This window comes from Crocodylus porosus, unplaced genomic scaffold, assembly GCF_001723895.1.
Source record: "Crocodylus porosus isolate Cpor-Errol unplaced genomic scaffold, CroPor_comp1, whole genome shotgun sequence".
Lineage (NCBI taxonomy): Eukaryota > Metazoa > Chordata > Crocodylia > Crocodylidae > Crocodylus > Crocodylus porosus.
The window spans coordinates 16,997,628-17,019,246 of NW_017728950.1; the positions used below are offsets into that span (position 1 = coordinate 16,997,628).

Genomic DNA, 21,619 nt, shown 5'->3' on the forward strand with positions numbered 1-21,619 from the left:
GGCTTACAAGAAGAGGGTGCCACTGCTATTTTTGTGTCACAGCAAATGCACACCCCTGCATGTGCATGCTCATCTGGATGCACCCAATATGGCAATTCTTATTTTATTATAGTCTTATGGACTTCAATGGTGGGAGCAAAGGGGGAGGCAGGCCTGGGGCTTACGAGAAGAGGATTTATTGAAGAGACTCTTGCCGTCAGAAAATTTAATTGATACAGAACCTGTAGCAACAATTGCCAATGTGTAGTATTGCTGATGACTTTCTTGAGGGAAATCATCTTAACTATAGATAAACTCTTGCCTTATAGAGTGTGTTCACTTTATATAGCTCCAAACCATCACTAATACCTGTTCCATTGCTTCAAATTTGCTCACTTTTCTTGGTAACCCAGAGTGGATGGCCCTCACAATTTCATTGCAAGATTCATAATATCTGGTGTTTTCCCCCTAATGTCCCAGCTTCTGGAATCACATGAATATCGGAGAACCTCAGGTTCCATTTCATAAAAGAAGTACATTTCTAGTCCACATGGTGGCAGGGAAAAACATGAAAAGGCAACTGAGTCCACTTTAAAGCCTCAGAAACCAAAAATGCAAATAAGAACAACCCAGAGCTTATTAAATGTTAAATATTTTTTGTGATTTTTGGAGACTGACACATTGGTTTTGAATCTTTTGCCTGTCAGTATGGCTAAGGAATTTAGCCAGTCTGCCAAATGGATTGACCTTGAAAACCCACCTTGATCCTGAGAAATCTAACTTTCTATTACTGCCATCAGATACAGTGAAAATGAAAAAGTGATAGCATAGCAGCAAACACTGTCCCAAGGCTGGATTGTGAGGCAGGAGCCCTCAAGGCAAGCATGCCAGACCCCATGAGGGTGTAGTCAGGATTTCTGTTGGCCAGTGGTCAGTGCTAGTGGTTCTGGGATTGCCTGCCTGCAAAAGGTAGTGCTGGGTGCAGCTAGGTTTCTTCTTGGCCTTCCTACCCCATTGCTATGAATGGATTAGATTGCAAACCTAAGTAGGAGACTGAAAGTCATCAGTGAAAAATTATGCTTGCTGTCTGTCTGTGACACCTATACAGTACTGATGGAGGAAGCAATGAGACATTTATTTTTGTGTGTGTCTGACTGAGGAACTGAAAAAATGCAGGCCTATTGCAATTTGCTTAGTACAACAAATTACATAGCACTTCTGCTGCTGTTCATTGCAGGTCTGAACCTGTAGGAATTATAAATATGGTAACAACAAGAGCAACCCACATTTGTCGTTCTGAGCATAGAAAATGACCTTTCAAATAGTTAAAGATGAGAGTCAGTTTGGCCGTGGTGTCAAATAGATACTGTGCGTTCTGTTTTGTCTTCAGACCCCCATACCGTGTGTTGCTAGGTATCAGGATAAAGGCACCTTCTGCCAGAAATTGTCAATTTACACCTTTTGGTGAAAGTTTTTACAGCATCTTATGACCACATGCAAAAGTAGTGACACAACGTGCTTAACACATTGTGCTAAACATCTGTTGTCAGAAAATACACAACAGAGTATCTTCTGCACCAATACAACTTGCTCTTAACCCTGGAGAGCCTCTTTTGTCCTTTTAACATACTGATACCTACATGTAATCAAAAGACACAGTAGAACAAAGCAAGATGCTTCAGTGTTATGTCTGTGCTTGTAATTCCTTTTTATTCTTCTGTATATTTTGTCCTTTTTGAAAGGTATTCAGGAATCTCCAGTACCAAATGGCCATTCCCTCCCGGGTAGAGATTTCCTTCGGAAGCAGATGCGAGGAGATCTTTTCACTCAGCAGCAGTTAGAAGTGTTGGATCGAGTCTTCGAGAGGCAACATTATTCTGACATTTTCACAACAACTGAACCCATCAAACCAGAGCAGGTACTATTGTCAACTGCCCAAGCTTTCCAAGTGCTGGGCTGTAGGCTCACTTTTGCTTGAAATCATGCAACACTTAATACTTATGGTCTAACTAGGGAAAATAACAAACAAAAGGGGGTGCCAAACTGAACTGTGTTCAAAGAAGTACATAGGTGTCTTAAAGATGTGTACATTAAACCAAGAAATAGATAAGTAGTTGCTGCTTACAGAATATAAAATGTTTTGGGGATGAAATTGCAGTTGATGTTGCAGTTGGATCACACATGTTTAAAGTGTTTGGAGTCTGTATTGCATGTTCTTACTAGGTTTATGGCAGGGTTTGCAGATACCAAGGACTGCAATTTCAAAATTGCGCAGTATTTTGGGTGCATATGGACTGTTATTGTGCATTTGTACCCAAACTGGATGTTTTGCACAAGTAAATGGCCAGTTAGTTGTCCATCTGGCTACATGTCCAGACACAACCATGATTTCTGTGTACCACTGGGTATTGCATCTGCAGGTTATTTGTGGAGTTATGAGAAATATGGCCCAGATATATTTTTTAGGAAGCTCTTACATTTTTGCCCCTGTTTCAGACAGCGTAAAGTCCTGTCTCTGCTTTCCAAGTAGCTGGTTTTGGTTGTTGTTAAACCACTGTTTAGCCCCATCTGTAGGACAAGTTCTTACTAGCCTCTATCTGAGGTAGCCATGTAACTTGTGCTGTCATTTCAACTCTAGGATTCATTAGCTACTTTGTCTGTGTTTAGCAATGCATCTGGCTACTTGTCAATCATCACCTGGATTTCCTGTGTTCAGTCTGTGTTCCTTGCATGATGAAAACATGGGAAAACAAATAATCTCCTGCTGGCACACGTGAATTAGGGCCATGGCGGGGCTTTTAGAGATTCTGGTAGGGGCACAGAAATGGGGAAATAGATGTTGCACTCAGTTCTTTGATGCTAAAAATTCTGCAGTAGAGTAGAAATCTTCAAACTTCAAACACTCTAATTTTTGTTAATTTCTCCCCAGTTCAATCTTCAAATATTGAAGAAGCAGCTTCTGACTCGAGTTGTCCCTGTCACAGTTTGCATTCTTTAGGAATGCTGCAATCCGCTGTGTTCAGCCGAACACACCTGGAAAAAAGTGCCAAGAGTGCTCAGATAATAATGGGGTTGTTTTGAAGGTAGTTCAATAAACCAAAGAAACAACTGAGACTAGGGAAAGTGAAATGCCTTCATATACCACTAGATGGTGATTATTCCATCGCTAATACTTGTGGTAACTTTGAGACACTAGCACAGCATCTGCCCATATTGTAGGCTGTTTCAGAGTTGGTTACATGCAAGCCTTTTGTTGTCAGTTCTCTCTCAGTTTCTTGCATTTCCATGTCACCAGTAATTACAAATGAAGTGCTGTGGTGGAAAAAGCTGCTGGACAACATTTCTGAGTCTGCTAGATTCTGAAGGATCTCCTGTTACTCAGAATCTGAGTTCAAAGTCAGAGTGGAGCAACAAATCTAGAAACAGGAGTTTCTGCTGGTTACCACCTGATATGCTCAGCAGTACAGGGACTTAATCCAGGGGTGCTGCTAAGCCACCCTGATCACCAAATAATGGAATATCCAGCTACCTGCCGCAAAGAGGGATCATATCTGATCCGCTCTTTCTGTGGACAGATGTATTGATTACAGTCAGAAATTAGACTGGAGGTGTGGACCCCCTCACTGAACTGAAGGTCTGATGCTCTGAGGTGCTGAATACCGGCTGGGAGATGCTATGTTAATGGCTGCAGAGGGCTTTCAGCTCCTTGCAGGAACTAGGCTCCAGAGAGTTTTATATCTTTAGTTATACGTGGAGGTAGCAGATTGATTGCCTTAAATAAAGATGAGCACATTCATTTGCTCAGAAGACCTCTGACTCAGGTTTTTGATTTTCAGAACTGGCTGTGGCTGTTGTCAGCATGGTACAAAACAGAATATTCACAAGTATGAAAAGAGAGAAAAATTGCAGCACTAAGCCACAGTGATGCTATGCTCAGAACCACTTTTCAGTCCCTTATAGCAACCATAAGATCATGCCTGATCTCAGTCCTAGGAAAAGCAAACCTACCATTCCAATACAAAACCTACTGAAACAGGAACTCTGTCTGTTTCCATTAATAAGACTGAAAGAAATCAATTACAAAGAAAGCCTTAATTACTTGAAGGGGAAAGACAGAAATATTCCTGCCATACATAGCTCAAGGACCTGATCCAAAGCTGATTGAACTTAATGGAAAGAGTTTCATTGCATTCAGAGAGCTCTGGGTCAGGTGCTAAATGAACAGTGGGCATAAAGAAAAATTAGTGACTGCTGAAGACGAGGCACCATACCATGCCTGAAATAAGTCAGGATTGCCCAGCATTGGTGGAATGTAGATGAGTTCTGGTCTGTTCTTAAAATAAGCTGCCTGCTCCTCAGCTGATAATGCTACACTGTAAGCATTTGCAGCAATGCCAATAAGACCTTTTGGGCTAAGTGCTACTTCTCTGGTGAAACACTTTTCTGATTCCAGTGGGAAATTTGCCTGAGTGGGAACACCAGGATTTGGTCTCCTGTTCAAACAAATAATTAACAGTTTTCTAAAAGGAATCTCTTGTCCCAGATCTACTCTTAGAAACCCGCAAAGGGATTTTCCAGACAGAATGTAGGTAGAGACATTCATATCATTCAGATAGGCCACTACATTCAGATACAGATTTTGAGAAGCTTGGGAAATTTGGATCATAGATTTGGGTTCATTCCATCACAAAGATGAATGTCATAGACAGTGCTTAAAGGTAGAGCCTGGCTTGAAATCTGAGCATCCAAGAAGTATGTTGAGTTTGGCTGCAGCATGGTATTTTGGTATCATCTCCAGATTCAAGGTTTACAAATGAACAGCACATTTGTAATCCTTTCTAATTCTCCATTTCACTTCTTGGTTTTGGGGCATGGCTTGACCTCAAAGAATCTCCACATGAGAGTGAGACTAAAAATAGGTAGAGTTGGATGGGGAAGAGGATCATGTATCTTCAGGTATCTTACCAGGGATCATGGGGTGGTGCGGATTAGGGAACATGTCCCCCCGTGTGGCTGGAAGTGTTATGGTCCTTGTGTGCTGTGTCCTAGGAGGCATTCAGGCTAACTTCTGCCTGTGTTGCTCGGGATGCCTAAATGCTCCATACTGAGTTAGGACCCTCAAGCACATGAGCAAACACTTCCTTTCAGAAGCTATCCATTTGACTTCACAGGGATAACCTGTGGTGCTAAGTAGTGTTAGTAACAATTCTACAGTCTGGCTCTTAACAACCTTTATTTTTTTCTGCTCCCAGTTTATTTTGATTTGCTTTTACAAATTTGTTTTGGTTTTGTTATGGGCTATATGCTTGCTACAATTCGGTATGCTCTTGTCAGCCGTCAGAGGCTAAGCAAGATTAGGCTTGGTTAGTTTTTTGAGGGGTGGTGGGGGTGGGGAAACTCCCAAAGATATTCCAGGATACCCTAGCCGGAAGGTAGTAGTAAAACAATACCTTTGTATGTAGTATTGCTAGGAGGCAGCATGCAGCAGAGCTTTCATTTGAGAAGGTGTGAAAAGCATCAGCGTCTGGGTCAAACATTAACCGGGTCAAGCTATATTCTACCTACTTACAGTTTGCTACAGTTTCATTTCTGCACAACAGAGGTTCCCAAACTTTTTTGGTATTGCATACCCCTTTCCAGATTTACCAGCTGCCTATGTACCCCTACCAGCAGAGGTTTTATATTTTAACCCCTTAAATGCCAATTATTATTATAATGAAAATTAAATCCGCTATTATACAATTTCTCCCGCGTATCCCCCAGAAGTATCTTTTGTACCTTCACCAGCATGTGTACCACAGTTTGGGAACCTCTGCTGTATGGTATGTGTTTGCTGTCCTAAGCAGTTGTATAGTGGTGTTGTGAGATGGGGTAAAGCTGCTGTGTTGTCCCAGGTGACTACAGAGAAGTGGTGACCAACTGATTCTGGTGTAAGTGGAGCAGTTGGAGAGTCTGAAAGATATTCTGTATGCATTTTTATTAAAACATATGGGCACCTATACACATGCCTGATGCCTGCTCTGACACATGCTAATAAGGATATGTTGGAGTAGACTTGATTAATCAAGTCTGCTGGAGCATGCTAATTAGCATGCTCCAGCAGCTTCAGCATCATGTGTATTTAGTGTCCTTGTGCTTCAAAATGGCAGCTGGGGTGCTTTATCTAAAGCTTGTTGAAAGAGCTTTAGTTAAAGTATATCTGCCACCATTTTGAAGGATGGGACACTGAATACACAAAATACTGTGAGTGCTTTGATTAGAGTGGTTCCCGAGATCCGCTCTAACTAAAGCGCTTCCCACCTTTTCATATTGGTATTTAATAGTGTTCCTCTTTTTGTGGGTACCTGACTTGAGATCCTGAGGTCTGATGTGCAGAAGCACTGAATGTTCATAGTTGCAACTGTGGTTAGGGGGAGCTGTGCTCTGAACAAAGAAAGTGCTGTATAATGCCAAATACTGTGATAAATCAGGTTCTCAGTGTCTCATAATGGGCATGCAAGATTAATAGATACTTTTGATTTTAATCTCTTTGTGCCTCAGTTCTCATTCTGAAAAAATGGGAATAATAATTTTCGCTCCTCTCAGAGAGGAATTGTGAAAATTAATTAATTGATTAATTAATATTTGTGAAATGCCCAAATGCTATAACAATAAATGCTTTACAAAGGTGAATGAGGGTATTAATAACCTTGTCTCAACAGGTGTTGAATGGGGTTCAGAAAATAAGGTTTGGGGCCACACACTGGACAATGGGAAGTACATGAATTATTAAGTAACTGCTGCCCATTCTGTGTCCTGAATGAGGCAGAAATCCTGTTAAAAAAAACAAACAAAAACATATTCACATAATTAATGATTACATCACAAGGCATATGCATGAGGACAGAATTAATCTTAGTAGTGACATTTCTTAATGGTTGTGTGATTCATATTGCAAACCAAATAATATTTAAAAATATAGATCTAATATAGCACTCAATATAGATCCTTTTTAATATTAAACCCAATATACCTCTGTGTGTGTGTGTGTGTGTGTGTGTCTATCCATGTTCATAATCTACTTAAACAAAACTAGGTTGGAAGAATGTGAAGATTAAAAAGTCAAGTAGTCAAAAGTTAAGAAATGTGAGACACAAGTTTGCCAGTGGAACCATAATTTGGTCCCCTTGTGGGTACACCTGGGCCATGTCCCAATGAGCAGGTGCCTGTGGTTGCCACAGGGAAAAAAGCAGCAGCACACATTTGTGCTGCTGTTTTTTGCCTTCGTACATGCCCCTGTTTGTGGGGTTAGTGCAGGGGAAAATGCTGCAAGTGGGCTCAGGTGCTGGCCCCAGCAGCCTTACTGAGTCCCTGGGGGACTCCCAGTGAAGCAGTGGCAGTGATCTGGGTATATCCTAGTTCTCATAGGCTCCGGTTTTGGGCGGCGCACATTGCTGCCATGTGTGCTGCCCTGCTTTTTTTCTGGCATGTTTTTTTTTGACACTGGGAGATCCCAGTGTAAAAAAACCTGCTGCACTGCTAATTAGCAGCACAGTGAATGCATGCATGTGTGGTGTGTACGGTTTGCAGCACTGCAAACCACACACGCATGCTTGTCTGGATGTGCCCATGAAGGGGGAATCCCTCCTGTAAATATTCATTCCCATTTTAAAATGAATTCCTTTCTGTCACGTTTGTGACCTTTTGTGTTTGTTTTCTGCAAACATCCCATGATCGATTTGTACTGGCAGAAAATGTTTGCAGAAAGCTGATTTCATGTATTTCTGGAAACTGAATTTTAAGTACTCTCAAACTTATATTTACAGTAAGAGCACCCTGGTGTTAGGGTAGCTTGTCACATTTAGCTTTAGTTGCACCTGCCTGAGTGGTGAATTGTAGTAGTATTTTAACTTTTATTTTATATTGAGCCTTATTTAACCATTGCTTAAGTTTTTGTATAGCCTTATTATTCTTTGAACTTTTCTTTTGCACTTTGTAGCTGCACTATCAGCTAATAGCCTTGAGCTCACTTTCACGGGGAGCTTATATTCCAGTGTTATCAACATAGGCATGTATAGTGTGAGCCTTGTTACTAGCTCAGATTAACTGAACTTGGCAGTAACTGACTAAATCAGAGTGATGATATGATTGGATATGTTAATGAAGGGTGATAAGAGGGGACTGATTGGACAGTGCCCAACTGCAGAGATCTTGGAATTTCTGGTTTTGATGGACAGACCAAATGAGGAGTCTGGGGCATGCCCAAATTAAGACACTGATAAGAGACCAAATTAAGATGTGTGCATGTGATGGGTTTGTTAGAACAAAGGAATATGTTGATGGGCTAGGAGCATGAATAGTATGATGATCACAGGGAAAGCAATCAACTGTACCTGGAAATGAAGGGTCAACAGAGGAGTGAGTTAAAGAAAAAGCATAAAAGGGAGGCAACAAGGAATTGTGTGTGTGTCATTGTCCAACAACATCTGGACTGAAAAACAGCTATTACCAACAGATGACCACTCTCTACTTTCAGGAACTGACTGTAGAACTACCTTTTCTGTGAAGTGGAGTAATATCTGGGATTGGGTGAGACCATTGAACTAAGTGTTTTTCTGTCTCTCATTGAAGAAAATATTAGTACAGTCAATGTACTAATAACGTTAGATTTTAGTTAAATTGAATGGTGTGAGGCATAATCCGTGTTCACTTTGGGTTGATTATGCTTTAGTGATCCTTTAGCATTATAGGTGTGTAACACTGGTCTACTTGTAACCAAGGATCGTTGCCAGTGCCATGTGAGCTGTTTGACTGATCAGAACAAAGTCATACATACAGAGTTTCACATATTTCCAATTCATTTGCATATATTCTGTATCAGAACCTACTTTTTCTTTATGTACCTTATTGCTGTGGGAACTAGATACTGCTTCTCACCAGACTGTGCTTGTTACCCTAGACCTTGTAGTTCAGTGGTTCTCAACATGTTAGACTCAAGTCACTCCTTGCTAGAATTAAGGCACTCTTTGGAAAATGCTATCTGTTTGTTTTCTCTCATTTTTTGACTGAAGAAAAAATAGAGCAATTCTTCTGTTGCAAAGAACTCAGAAAGACCACAACAGGTCAGAATGGTTTAAACACTATGGATTCCTCTTTGAAATCTCTGGGTTTAGCTTGTGAATCATGTTTGCACATATAACAGTGCCAACATTGCATGAGATTCTGCAACATCCTTGAAAGAATATCAGGGCATCTGAGGGTGCTGCAGCATCCTGGTTGGAAATCGTTGTTCTACTTTCTGGGGCCAGGAAGTTAACTTCACTGCTGTCCCATTTATAGAAAACTTTTTGAATCCAACATAGCTGTACTACCTGTATCAAGATCTGTCAGCAACCTCAGGAAAGATGCAAGAGATTTTTAATTAGCACAAAAGTGTATATTAATTGAATAAAATGTTGCATAGACTGGGGGTGGGGTGCCTCTGGTCATCATCAGCAAGGGAGCTGTAAGGTGTAGTCCCATACTGAACCAGCAGAATAACTCTTTGCATTGGAAAGGCTTGTCTTGGATTTTTCAGGCAAACATAGACTGCACTGGTGCCAGTTGTGGCTTTCGTTGTCTGTACTCAGGGTTGCAGCCACATAATTATGATCATGGAAAGCCAGAGATGGCTGGTAACCCACTCATTTTGCAGTGAGCATGCAAACTACACCACTTGATTGATGATGGTCCTCCAGTGCCTTCCCACAATTCCTCCCACACGCCTAGAAAGTCAGACACATTTTTCCACAATTCACTGGAGAAAAATTATAGAAAAGCACAGTTGAATGCACTGTTGAGAGCCATGCAATGTTCTTGTGAAAGTCCTAGTGATACACATAGATGAGTACTCACACTCAGGTTAGTTTAACCAGGGTGTTCACAACTGAGTGCTGATCAACCAGGTTAATTCTGCAGGAAAAACATGCCATTAGCTCTGATGGTGGCAGATTCCTTAGCACAGTAGAAAAGAGAACATATGACAGCTAATCTCCTCCCTTAGCACATGAACAAACTCCTGATAGAATCTCTGCTGTTCTCTGGATAGAGGAAAAAGTGCTCCCCTCAGGCCATGCAGCACACTGCATTTCTCTAGAGGTGGAAGCATTAAGATCAGCCAGTCAGATAGATGTTTTCCCCACATATCGGAAAATATATCTTGTAGATCTGAAAGGGGCCTTGTATGCCCAGTAACCCACAGTGTTTGTATCCTTCATTGCAGGATGCCTTGAGCAATTTGGAATGCCAAGCTTCTTTATTTCAGAAGTGATTTTGGCCTGAGGGCCAAATTTTCTTAGGTGTTTAGGTGTCTAGATATGTATATAGGCACCTCCTGAAATGTTTAACAGTTTTGAAGTCAATTTTAAAAAGTGGCTGAAGCAAAAGTGGCAATGGCAGGGAGGTTCTCTTTTCATGAGCCTGCTTCTGGGTGGCTCCTGGCAGAGAGCACCCAGGGAGACTGGTCAGAGGGGAAACCTCCGTGCTACCACCGTTGCTGCTGGCTGAGCCTGGATCCCTGCATAGCCTGGCTGGAGAAAGGGAGCAGCAAATTGGGATTCTCCCCACATCTGGGCCGCTTGAGACAGTGGAGACAGCAGCAGTGGTGTGTGGGGGAATGGGAGGAGAGGGGAGTAGGTGCTGCTGGGCATGGAGGGGAAATGGGGAGGGTGGGAATTCTTTTCTAATTCAGGGACTTAAAAAGAGTCCCCAGCTACTGCTCCTGCAGCTTAGTCTGAAAGAGGGGTGTGATCATGCCACTGCACCCCCTTTGGATCCATCCCTAAATAGGGAGGAGGGTGGTTTTCTCATTTTGGATACAAAAAGTGTGACATTTACCAGCTCCAGGACACTTCAGCTGACTTTCACTTTGCGATTTTCATGTTCTTTTGAACCTCTAATAAAAAGTCAGGGGATGCAGACTAAAACATCAGCGAAGCTTTCCATACATCCTTGTGGACTCAGACTGTCACATTTTGTTCTGCGCCAGTCTCAAAACCTGGTTGTTGTCTGGGTTTGTTTTTACCTGTGATGGATGTGGTATTTAGTAACAATTGGCAAAATTCCCTGTTGATGCAAATCTGAGATGCTGGCTCAATATGTACGACTGAATCAACCAATTACATAGAGCAAGGGTTTCAAACAGCTGGCCTAAGGGCTGGATCTGGCCCATGTCATCCAGCCCAGGGGCTCCTGGAGGGGCTAGAAATTCAGCAAGCATAATTAAGCCCTACAGCTGCTTGAACCTTTGTGTTGGCTTAGGGATTAATGCCACTGTTACTAGCCCTGCCACTGAATTCCTGGGTATGGAGCCCCACTGGGGACTCATTCCTCATTGGCAGTTGGATGAACAATAGTGGCATTAACCCCCCAGCTTCCTGAGCTGACACTCTGCATCTGTGTGGGTTAACACTGACATTGCTCACCCCAGAGCTGAAGGTTGGTTTGGATCAGGCCTGCAAGGAACCTTATGGTCTGGATCCAGCCCAAAGGGGCCAAATGAGTTTGATATCCCAGACACAGAGGATGCAGTTTATGAATTTTCTTAGAGTAAAGAAGAGAATAATCTAAACTGGATTTCTGTCTTTATGTGAAATGGATTCTCTGTTACTCCAGGCATCACACATGTTTCCAATCGAATACTCATTGAAGCTAAGAGGAATATTTCCATTGACTTCAATAGACTTTAGACCAGAGCCATAATGAAGCATAGCCTGATGTGACCAAATGCAACACTATGTAGGTCACAAGCTTAAAAGAAAACCACTTGTTACTAATAGCAGGTAATTCCCAGCTCTGCACAGATATTTTCCCATTGCTTTTAGATAGAACTGAGCTGATTTTTGGACATCAAATTCAGATTTAGATAAAATATGAGAATTTTGGATTTGGATTAACATTTATGAATTTTCTAAAAAAATAATTCATTCATCTATCTGCATAACTTGTATTAATGTATATTTTAATTGCATGAAGTTCAGATATATCTGATATTTAGAGGTCACACATGGGCAAAGGAAACTAAGAGCTCAGATGAAAAGTGAAAATGTTATGTAAATTTACTCAACTTTCAATGCTGTCACTTGGATCTCCTCTATTTTAGAAGGAGTCTGGATGTGGAAACTGGAGAAAGCATAACAATGTTTAATAAGAGTGACATAATTCCCTCTGAACATGTTCAGTTCTGCTTTTATATGGAATAATCTTAAATGAGTCAGGTGGAGGCGAGTTTTTTCATTTAAAGGCATTGCATAGGGTGGAAGATTCTTTAGTATTTATGGGAATAAAAGGGCTGAAAGAGTGACACAATTCTCATAGCATTTGAATTTGAGCTTCATGAAAAACAAACCAAAACAAAACAGGATAATGATACAACAACTCTTTTTTTCTGGTTATTTGTTATCTGATTTATTGGTAAAGTGTAATTATGAAGCCCCCTCTATATGTGCTGGTAAAGGTGTGATTGGGTCTAATATGTGATCCACACAATTGTGCCTCCTCTCCTGCTATGCATGCATGGCAGGAGGTATGACTGTGAGATTGCACATTAGATCCAATGCTGGTGTAGGGGAGTCTGATCCTGGGATTCCCCTGTATTAGCAAGAAGCAGGCTCCCATGGCTGGGAGCCTTCTTTGCTTGAAGGGGCTCCCTCCCAGCCATGGCAACCACATGCAGCTGGGATCAAGAGCCCTGTCAGGTGAGGAGACTCTTGATCCCAGTTGCACATGTTGGCCCAGGGGTTTCACACCCCATTGAACCTTGGGGTTCACGGTAGCCATGGCTCAGGGTTTCAGGCTGGGCATAATATACCCTTGCGAACCTTGTCAGCTGCTATAGCTCCCAGCCACAGGGGAGGCCCTGCTATATGTGCAAATTAAAGCTTGATAGCAACCAGCCATAAAGTTAGTATACATTTTCAAGGTCTAACTTAGCTGGTTTGATAGCTACTTTATCATGTGAAAGCTACTTTGCATGTTTAACTGGTCTTTAAGTAATTACCTTAAATTAAGTAATTTAAGTAAATACCTATAATATACTGTATAAGAGGGGGCTTAAGGCCAGTGCAAGGTGAAGTGCTGAATCTGTCATTACTTCTTGTGTACAGCTAATGGACTATGAGTAACATCCTTGTTTCTTATTGGGTACCCACCATTGAGAATCTTATTATAGTATTTAGAAGGGAAAACAACTATTGAAGTGTACAAATTCCTTGAAATCTCCAGATAAGGTTCTTTGGGTGAATCTGATATCTTTTATTAGACCAACTTAAATAGTTGGAAAAATAATTATTAAGCAAGCATTCCTGGATGGAATGATTTTCATTCCATCCAGGAAGAGTACACTGCTGAAACTTCCTTAGCTTGACAAAGGGTTTTGAACCTGAAAGCTTGCTTAATAATTGTTTTTCCAACTCTTTAAGTTGGTCTAATAAAAGATATCAGATTCACCCAAAGAACCTTGTCTGCCTGTGTTTTTAGACCAACACGACTACAACTTACACCCTTGAAATCTCCAAAGTTTCATCCCTGGTGAAATTAACCATGTTGAGTCTTGAAATAAATATTAGCTTTGTATTTTTCATGGATGCCTTAGAAAAATGTTGTGCAGTCTAATAATGCTGAACATTGGTGAAATCGTTCATGCCTGTATTTACATTTTTCAGAGCCATATCTTTCCCTGACCCACATGATGCAAAGATGAGTTAATTAATGAAGTAAATTAGTTACAGATCGTAGTAAATACTACATTAACTATAATATATATGAATTCTAAAATCCAGAAAGTTCAATAAAATAAATATATATTTAAAAAATCCAAAAAAATAGAAGACGAGATCTGCCCTAAATTACAACCCCAAAGACAATTAAGAAAAAAAAAGTAATGAAAAGGAGTGGGAATATAGCATTTAATTTAAATCATAAGGAACATTTTTTACACATACATTTTTTTTTTGTACTTGTCACCAACCAGGCAAATAGTTATGGCTCATATAATCAAAACATCAATTGTAAAGTCAAATGGGTGAAATTCTGATTTCAGCTACTCTACTGCTCCCCTCACTCTGATGTTATTGGAGTTTATGGAAGTGTAACTGGGTATGTCTACACATGTAGTTAATGCAACTGAATAACTCCCAGTGCAATTTGAGCTGGAGTAAATTAATCTGGATGTCACTGTCTACTTGTGTGTTTAAGTGCAGTGATAGCAGTAATTTACTTCACCATTGGATAGTACTTGAGTCTGATGGGACTATCTGACAGGGCAGTAAATTAGTCTACACTGTCCTCATTGCCACGCATGTGTAAACAGTGACATTTTACTGTGCAGCAAATTAGTCTACTGCACAGTAAAGTACATGTGTAGACATGCACACTGAGGTCTAGCTGAGTGTCTGGGGGCATGTGTACATGTGTATTAATATGCCATGGTTACTGTGCATTAAGTTTAGTACCTGTAATAATAACAGGTACTAACTAAATGCACAGTAACTGGAGCTACTATGCAGTAGTGCTGGTGCATGCCTTTTAAGTGATACTAATGTGCAGCAGATTAATTGTATTGTGCATTAGTGTGGTAGCACAGCTTTTGCTGTGATGCGCTAATGTGCAATAGAATTAATCTACTGTGCAATTAGCATCTCGTGTAGATGTGCTCTGCTTCTCCTATATGTGCCCTGCTACCTCCACTGAGATAAGCACAAAACAAAATGAACTGCAGCCTAACGTCCCTGTTCCTCGTATTTAGTGGGGAGTTAACAAACCAGCCTGGGAATAGTAAATCAGCAGGAATTAAATATGGGTTCCAATACCTCGGAGGTTAAAAGAAAAGCCTTTTCACTTGGGTGTAGTAACTGAAACCTAAATTGGCCTAGTTGGGGGCACTCAGGATGTTAGGGTAAATTTTTGTCTAATGGAAAGTCTCTATCAGAATGTACTTATCATAGAGGTGGAACCAGGAATATCCTATATGTGCTACTGAGCACATTTTTCCTTTCGCCCAAACCAGTTATGTATTGAGAATATAAAAAGACTCCTATCTGAAACTGCTCCTTCAGGCCCTGGAAGATTCTAGTTGACTGCAGAAGCATTGGGTTGTGACTACATAAGGGCTAATAATTGCAGTGTACTTATAATATAATGTAATATAATATAATATATATTTTAGTGTAAAGCAGAGCTTTGTGGACAAATATAACTTCATCCAGTCAGAAGACATAAGAAATAATGTAATGGATACCTATCCAGGAGACAACAGGCAGAAGGATTTAATATATATTCTCAGGGAGGATAAACACTTTCTCATTTAATTATTGTTTGTGAGTTGTACTTTTTCTTATTTGTGAAAACTGGCAGCAGAGGGGTGGTTAAAAATAACCTTGGAGGAAAATAGATTAAAAAAGCAGTTTTTCTAATTTTACAGCTGTGTCTCTTTTAAGTAAAACTACCTTTGATACTGTCTGTAGCTTTATTGGTGGGAGGGGGGGAAAAACGCAACTCCTAAATCCAGCACAAGAAAGCCCATCAGGAGAGAAAAACCTTCCCATATTTACTCTCAGTAGACTATTAAACAACACCAGGCTATTAATTTGGCTTTTGAGTCTTCACTAAAGCCCATAAAAGCGCATAGTTGTCAAATGGAGTTCATTTTAATTTCCTTTCAATCACAGTAAATTATTCAGGTGATAAATCAGCTGGGGCAGCCTCCTGGCTGTAATAGAAACCCTAATTCCTGGCTAATTATCCAGCCCATTGCTGCCAACAGATCAATACGACTACAAAATGGAAAGGGCTAAGGGCCTGTGGTGGGCAGAGAGACAGAAAGACAGCAGCTGGGAACAGTGACATGCATATGACCTCCCTTGAAGTTCAAAGGTTGCAGGAGGTTAAACTGTGCAAAGGGCTCCCCCACCTTCCTTGAAGGAATGCTTCCCTTCCAAGAAACTAATTTATCCCAGGACATGCAGTATTTTGTCAAGGCACTTGCAGCACTGCAATCCTCAGCTTGCCCTTCTTCCTTTCCTTCTGTGAATCTGGCCTTCCCAGGCAGCTGCTTAGTTCAGGGAGCTGAGCCTTTGTGCATATATTAGACTCAGCACTGGCTGGTTACTTGTCTAGGGTGCTATTCCAGTTATATAAATAAGAGTAAAGTATAAATCATTTTTCTTTCTCTTCCAGTTTATAAGACATTACGTAGGCTCTCCTGGCATTTGCTCTGAATTGTCCTCCAGACAAACATTATGCTTCTTCTGCCCATGTAGTGCTTGGTTTGACCTTAACATTGTATTGGTACAACTAGCCTGGAGGTAGCTCAGTGGTACTGTTTGATACTGCCATGCATCAGTTTTGTAGCTTGTGTGATTCCCATTCACACTACTTAGCAACCTGGTCTTCTCTAGGTGAAGGCAGAGGATAGCACATGCCTACTGCATGAAACAAAACCCATGTTGCTACTTGGGCAGAGCTCTTCAGGAATTCCTACGCAAATATTTTTTGAATAATTTATGGTGATGTTGAGAAATAGACCAGAATTAAATGTGTAGAGCAGAATGTGGTGAACCAGGGCTCAGTCCATGGAGCACAGAATTTTACCTGGAGAGGGAGATAGGTCCTGTGGAATCTGGACAGCATGAATGTTACCGTCTCTTTTCTGAGCGGGCAAAATCGCGCTGCTCAAAAAGCTGTTTGAATGAGGGCCTCAATGGAAGGAGATGCCAAGCCATCCCTTTTTTGAGAGGTGTTTTTCCTTCCCCCTTCAACTTCCTCCTTCCAAAAATTGAGCGAAATGGCTCAATGTGTTGTTTTCATGCGTGGGGCAAAGCTAAAAGTTTGAATGGAAAGAGTAGCCCATGCTGTCTCTCCTGCTAGAAGTTCATCTGCAGTGGAATAACCATGGCTCAATCCATTGTTTTAGGGAGAGTGAGAAGAAGGCTGTGGTAACCCTGTAATGAGGGATCATGGCAGACACTTTGGTCAGTTACTATTAACCCCTTAGAACTTCTGGGTTCTTTACGTGTATTGTTACTTGCTACCTTTCATGTATTATCTTAATTATATACCATCAACATAAAGTCCAGTGAGGGAATCTTGTGAATGCTTTATCCATATTTTTCTAAGACTGAAATATTTCTTTCCATCCTATCTTTTGGAAGTTGGAAAGGTGAAAGTAACCCATTTCACTCTGCTACTTGGTTTGCCATGCCTTGAATTAAGTGTGTCAGGTGTTCAATAATAAACATATTGGTGGGTATTTCCCAGGGAAACACCTGTGCCACGTGTGCTCTAGCGCATGGCAGGATACCCCAGGCTGGGTAGGGGGAGGCTGGGATCAGAAACTGTGCCAGCCCCAGCAGCCTTACCTGGGGGCCTTTTGGATGGTGCATGTTGCCACCATGTGCACTGCCCCGCTTTTTCTTGGCTTGGCTTTTTTGACCAGCAGCATGAGGAACACCTGTATGTGTGGTGTGTGGTGCCACAGGTGGGTCTGCAGCGCCGCATACCACAAGTCCATGCTCATCTGGACACGGCCATTGTGTGCAAACATGAGTTTCTGCTTCGAGTTAGCCTTGTCTCAAATGAATAAAGCAACTGCAGTTAACAACAACAACATGAAAGCATACCACCAATATCATCATATACTAGCTGTACCATGACAGCTATACCCTTATACCAACTCTGTGATGACCTGCGATCTTGTTTTCTCTGTTTAAAAATCACAAATTCTGTGATAGAAAAATCCAAAATACATATTTTTCCATGATTCAAATAAAACACCACTATATATATATAGGTATCAGTTGAACACAATGTTTTATTGATAGATATATTTACAATTTTTAATTGGAATATAATTTTCAATTTGGAAGCCTACTGGTGCCTCAATCACTATAATAAAATACATTCTAAATACTTATGCATTTTGGCATTTGATTTGGGGTTTTTTATCATGGAAAAGCAGAACTCCCCTTGCCCCCTTTGTCCACTAGGACATGGATCCACCATGGATTTTGTGGTGCTGAGCAGCACTGATATGCCGGTGCCCTTCCCATGCTATTGCCCTTCACCCCCAAGCCACAGCCCCTTGGCCTTGCTTGTGCCCCTCACTCCCGGCCTGCAGCTCCCCAGCCCTGTCAGTGCCCCTCACTCCGTACCTACAGGTCTGCATTTTTCTCCTTAAAAAGAGAAAAATCTCTGTTTTACCACGAATGGAAAACCAGGATTCCTGGTGATGACCTTCATTGATGCATGAGATAGTGTAACAGGGCTTTTAGGTTCTGGGACTACAAGGAGCTAAAGGCCCTGAATTTTAATTGACTTCAGTGGGGAGTAGTAGACATGCATGGCCTTGGGTCCAGCCCATAGCCTATGAAAAATCTTTACTTGCATGATTATAATTACCTGTGGGTGTATCTACATGAAATTTTTACTGTGTAGTAGACCAATTAGCTGCAAAGGAAGTGTTTCAGTGTCTACATGTGTGGCCGTATTAGGCTGGAGTAAACTAATTTACTCCACAGCAGGATAGTCCTTGTGAATATAAAACTGTCCTGCTGCAGGGTAAAACAACTCCGCAGCAGTGCACATGTAGACATTCCCCTGGCTGATTGGGGCATGAGGGTGCTTCAGCGTGGAGGCTGCCTGCTGGCTAGCCCTACACTATAGCACTCTTGTGCCCCACCGAGCCCCACTGCAACATGTTGAGTTGTGGTAGCAGCCCCGGGCTGGCAGACTGATCCCTCAGGCTCCCTACTGGCCCGTGCTGCTCTGACCCGGCTCAATGTGCTGTTTTTCTGGGCAAATGTTCAAATGGCAATAAACTCCAGAGTTTATTGCTCTGGAGTATATTGCTCCCAGGCACACCATTTGAATGTGCACCTGGGAGCAATAAACCCTGGAGTTTATTATTTCACATTTAATTGCATGTGTAGATGCACCCTATTTGTATTACAGTAGTGTCTACTGGGCCTAGTCTGCACAGTGTACTCCACCTACAAGCACAGCAGATAAATGTATAATTTGCTTAACTACATAATACATGCCTATCCCAGTTTTTGCCTATAGCTTACATTATCTATGTTTTATCTTTAGTCTTGTTTTATTCATTTATTTTTATTGTAAGCCATGTTTAGGCTTTTCTGGGACAAACACTTATTATCTCCCAATCAGATAAGTGTATATACTGCTTCATGGCATACCACCTTTCAGCCCCACCTTTTACTTTGTGATGTACTTGTACTCTGGTTAGCTGCATAGAAAGGGAGAAAGGGAAGTAGCTGTCAGAGTTCTCTTGTCAGAAGTCTTGACACTGATGGGAGCTAGTCAGTTTTGGAGCTGCTAAAACCACAGCATCGACAGCGCTGCCTACTTCAGAAGCATTCTTTACAGTTGTTCAAAAAAATGCAAATGGTAGGTAAGGGTTGACACTTTTTTTTTTGTTTTGATGCTACGCACTGAAATGGAGCGTATTGCATCAAAAGTCCATTGTGCCAGATGCCTGTACATTGTACGTAACTGTCCCAGCCCTGAAGACCACATAGACAAGAATGAGAGGACCAGTGAAAGGTGGAAGAAAGAAGTACTGTCCAGTTTTAGAAATAGAAAGTGAGAAACCAAAAATAATTGATTTGCCAAGGGTCTTGGACAGGGCTGGCCCACAATTTTTTGGGGCCCCCTGCAAGACACAGTCTTGGGGCCCCCTGATGTGAAGAAGTGGGCAGTGGCATTGGCAGTGGGGGAGGAGGGTGGTGAGTGGCCAGACGTGAAGTTGGTGGCGGCGGCAGCAACAAGGGGTGGTGGCAACTGCCCATCCCCCCCTGCTATGGCAGTAATTTGGGGTGTTTATGGCCACAGGGGGCCCCTTAGCTGCAGGGCCCCCTGAGGCTGCAGGTTCTGCAGAATAGGATGGGCCAGCCCTGGTCTTGGAGGGAAAATATGGCAGAGGCAGAAAATGAGCCCAGACCTCTTCCATCTAAAGTGAGTACCTAACTCAGTAACAAAACCAATCTTTATTTTAAGTTTTCAATCTTATTCAGTTAAATGATAAGATTTTGTATAGAAGAAGCTTTCTCTTTAAAAATAGGGCGGGGGTGGAGGGGGAGTAGGAAGAAAGAAGAAAAGAACCCCTCCCCCCAACTTTTTTCATCCTTCTGCCAAGTGGCTTTGTGTGTGTGTGTGTATCTATGATTTTTAGGGAAAAAAAAGGTATGAAATTTCCTGTGTGTTGTACCTTGTTGTGACATGTCATGTTGGGTGGCGTCAGTCACATTGTGCTATGTTACGTGACACAACATAACACAGTGTGATTGATTCAGCCCAGTGTCTTGCATGACAATTGGTTGCAGTAGCTGAGAAATTTCAGGGAAACTACAGCTGCACAAACCATGTATCCCGCTAACAGGCTTCTGCAGCAACTTTTTTCTGTCTAAAGTCCATGCAAATGTTTGGGAGGTGTTTCCGTTGTTATGAGAAGAACTGACAGGTCTTTCTAGTCGTCCAGAATGCAAAGGAAATAGAATAAAAAAAGAGAACAAAAAATACTGAAATATCATTAACACTGCAGTGCAAATGGTAGAAAGCTAGTATGGCCAAAGGTAAGGATGTGGTATGAATCTATGCCATGAGAACTTTGCAAAAGGTAAGAGTTATACAACGACCCAGAGCCCTAGCTTCTGTTCAGACTTCTAAGGCCCTTTGTTTGGGTACACAGAGAGAGAAGGCCTTTGGGTTGCTACATCAGCCTCCTCACCTGAGTAAGCAAGTAGAGAGGAGAACTTGGTCTCCTTCAAACAAAGTGATCAGGACAGCTGATTAAACCTGAAAGCCCTGTATGTTGCTAACGGGTCCTAGTAGCAACCTTCCTTGTTAAAGGACTCCCACAAACTGTTATACACGTTTGGAAGCATCTCTTAAGGGTATTTTAACAAGCCTTGCTGCAGCAGGACAGTAGCTGCTGCTGTCCAGCTGCTTTACCTGTGGCAGGTTAGGGTGCTATGCCTTGCACTTGTGTGTCAGGGTTGACTGCATAGTTTTAGTCATAGGTTAGAGAAAAGTTTGTATGGGATGGTTTAGATAGAGGTGATCCTGCCTCAGGTAGGGGTTTAGACTAAGTGATTTACAGAAGCCCCTTCCAGGTTATTTTTCTATAGTTCTATAATTCCCGTGTAATCAGAACTGTCAAAGGGTATTTCTGAACTTCCAGAAAGTGAAAGCAATGTATTAAAAAGTAGAGAACAGAAAGGATATTAAAATTATGTTGATAATGTAACCTGAATTGCCAAAAAAGCCCCTAGGGGCTTTTTGCTGCTGTTCTTTCCCACAAAGAAGGTATCAGTTGCTCTGTTTATTCTTGTCACCAACTGCACTGAAGGCAAATGCATTTTTTTGTCAAACTTAACCTAAAGAAAAATTACATACCTCATTCTGGTTTTGATCTCAGGTATACCTGGGTAAATCCAGGGTGTCTTGGTTGATTTCAGCGGCAAGTTTGCAATAGTGTAACCGAGAGAAGAATTTGCCTCCAGGAGCTCTTCTTGTATAAGTGTATAGATTCATTAGCAAAATGCTCCAGATAAGAATTTCAAATGCCCCCTACAATGCACATTTTATACTGTTCCTAGCATCCCTTGTT

At 41.6% G+C, this 21,619-nt stretch overlaps 1 protein-coding gene across 1 annotated transcript in view; it reads left to right on the forward strand.

Moving 5' to 3' along the window:
- PAX5 (paired box 5) overlaps positions 1 to 21,619 on the forward strand; it is a 266,844-nt gene that overhangs the window by 89,799 nt on the left and 155,426 nt on the right. Inside the window, exon 6 of the mRNA XM_019555429.1 lies at positions 1,722 to 1,897. Coding sequence (XP_019410974.1) covers positions 1,722 to 1,897 — 176 coding nt within the window. The remainder of the gene's footprint in view (positions 1 to 1,721; positions 1,898 to 21,619) is intronic.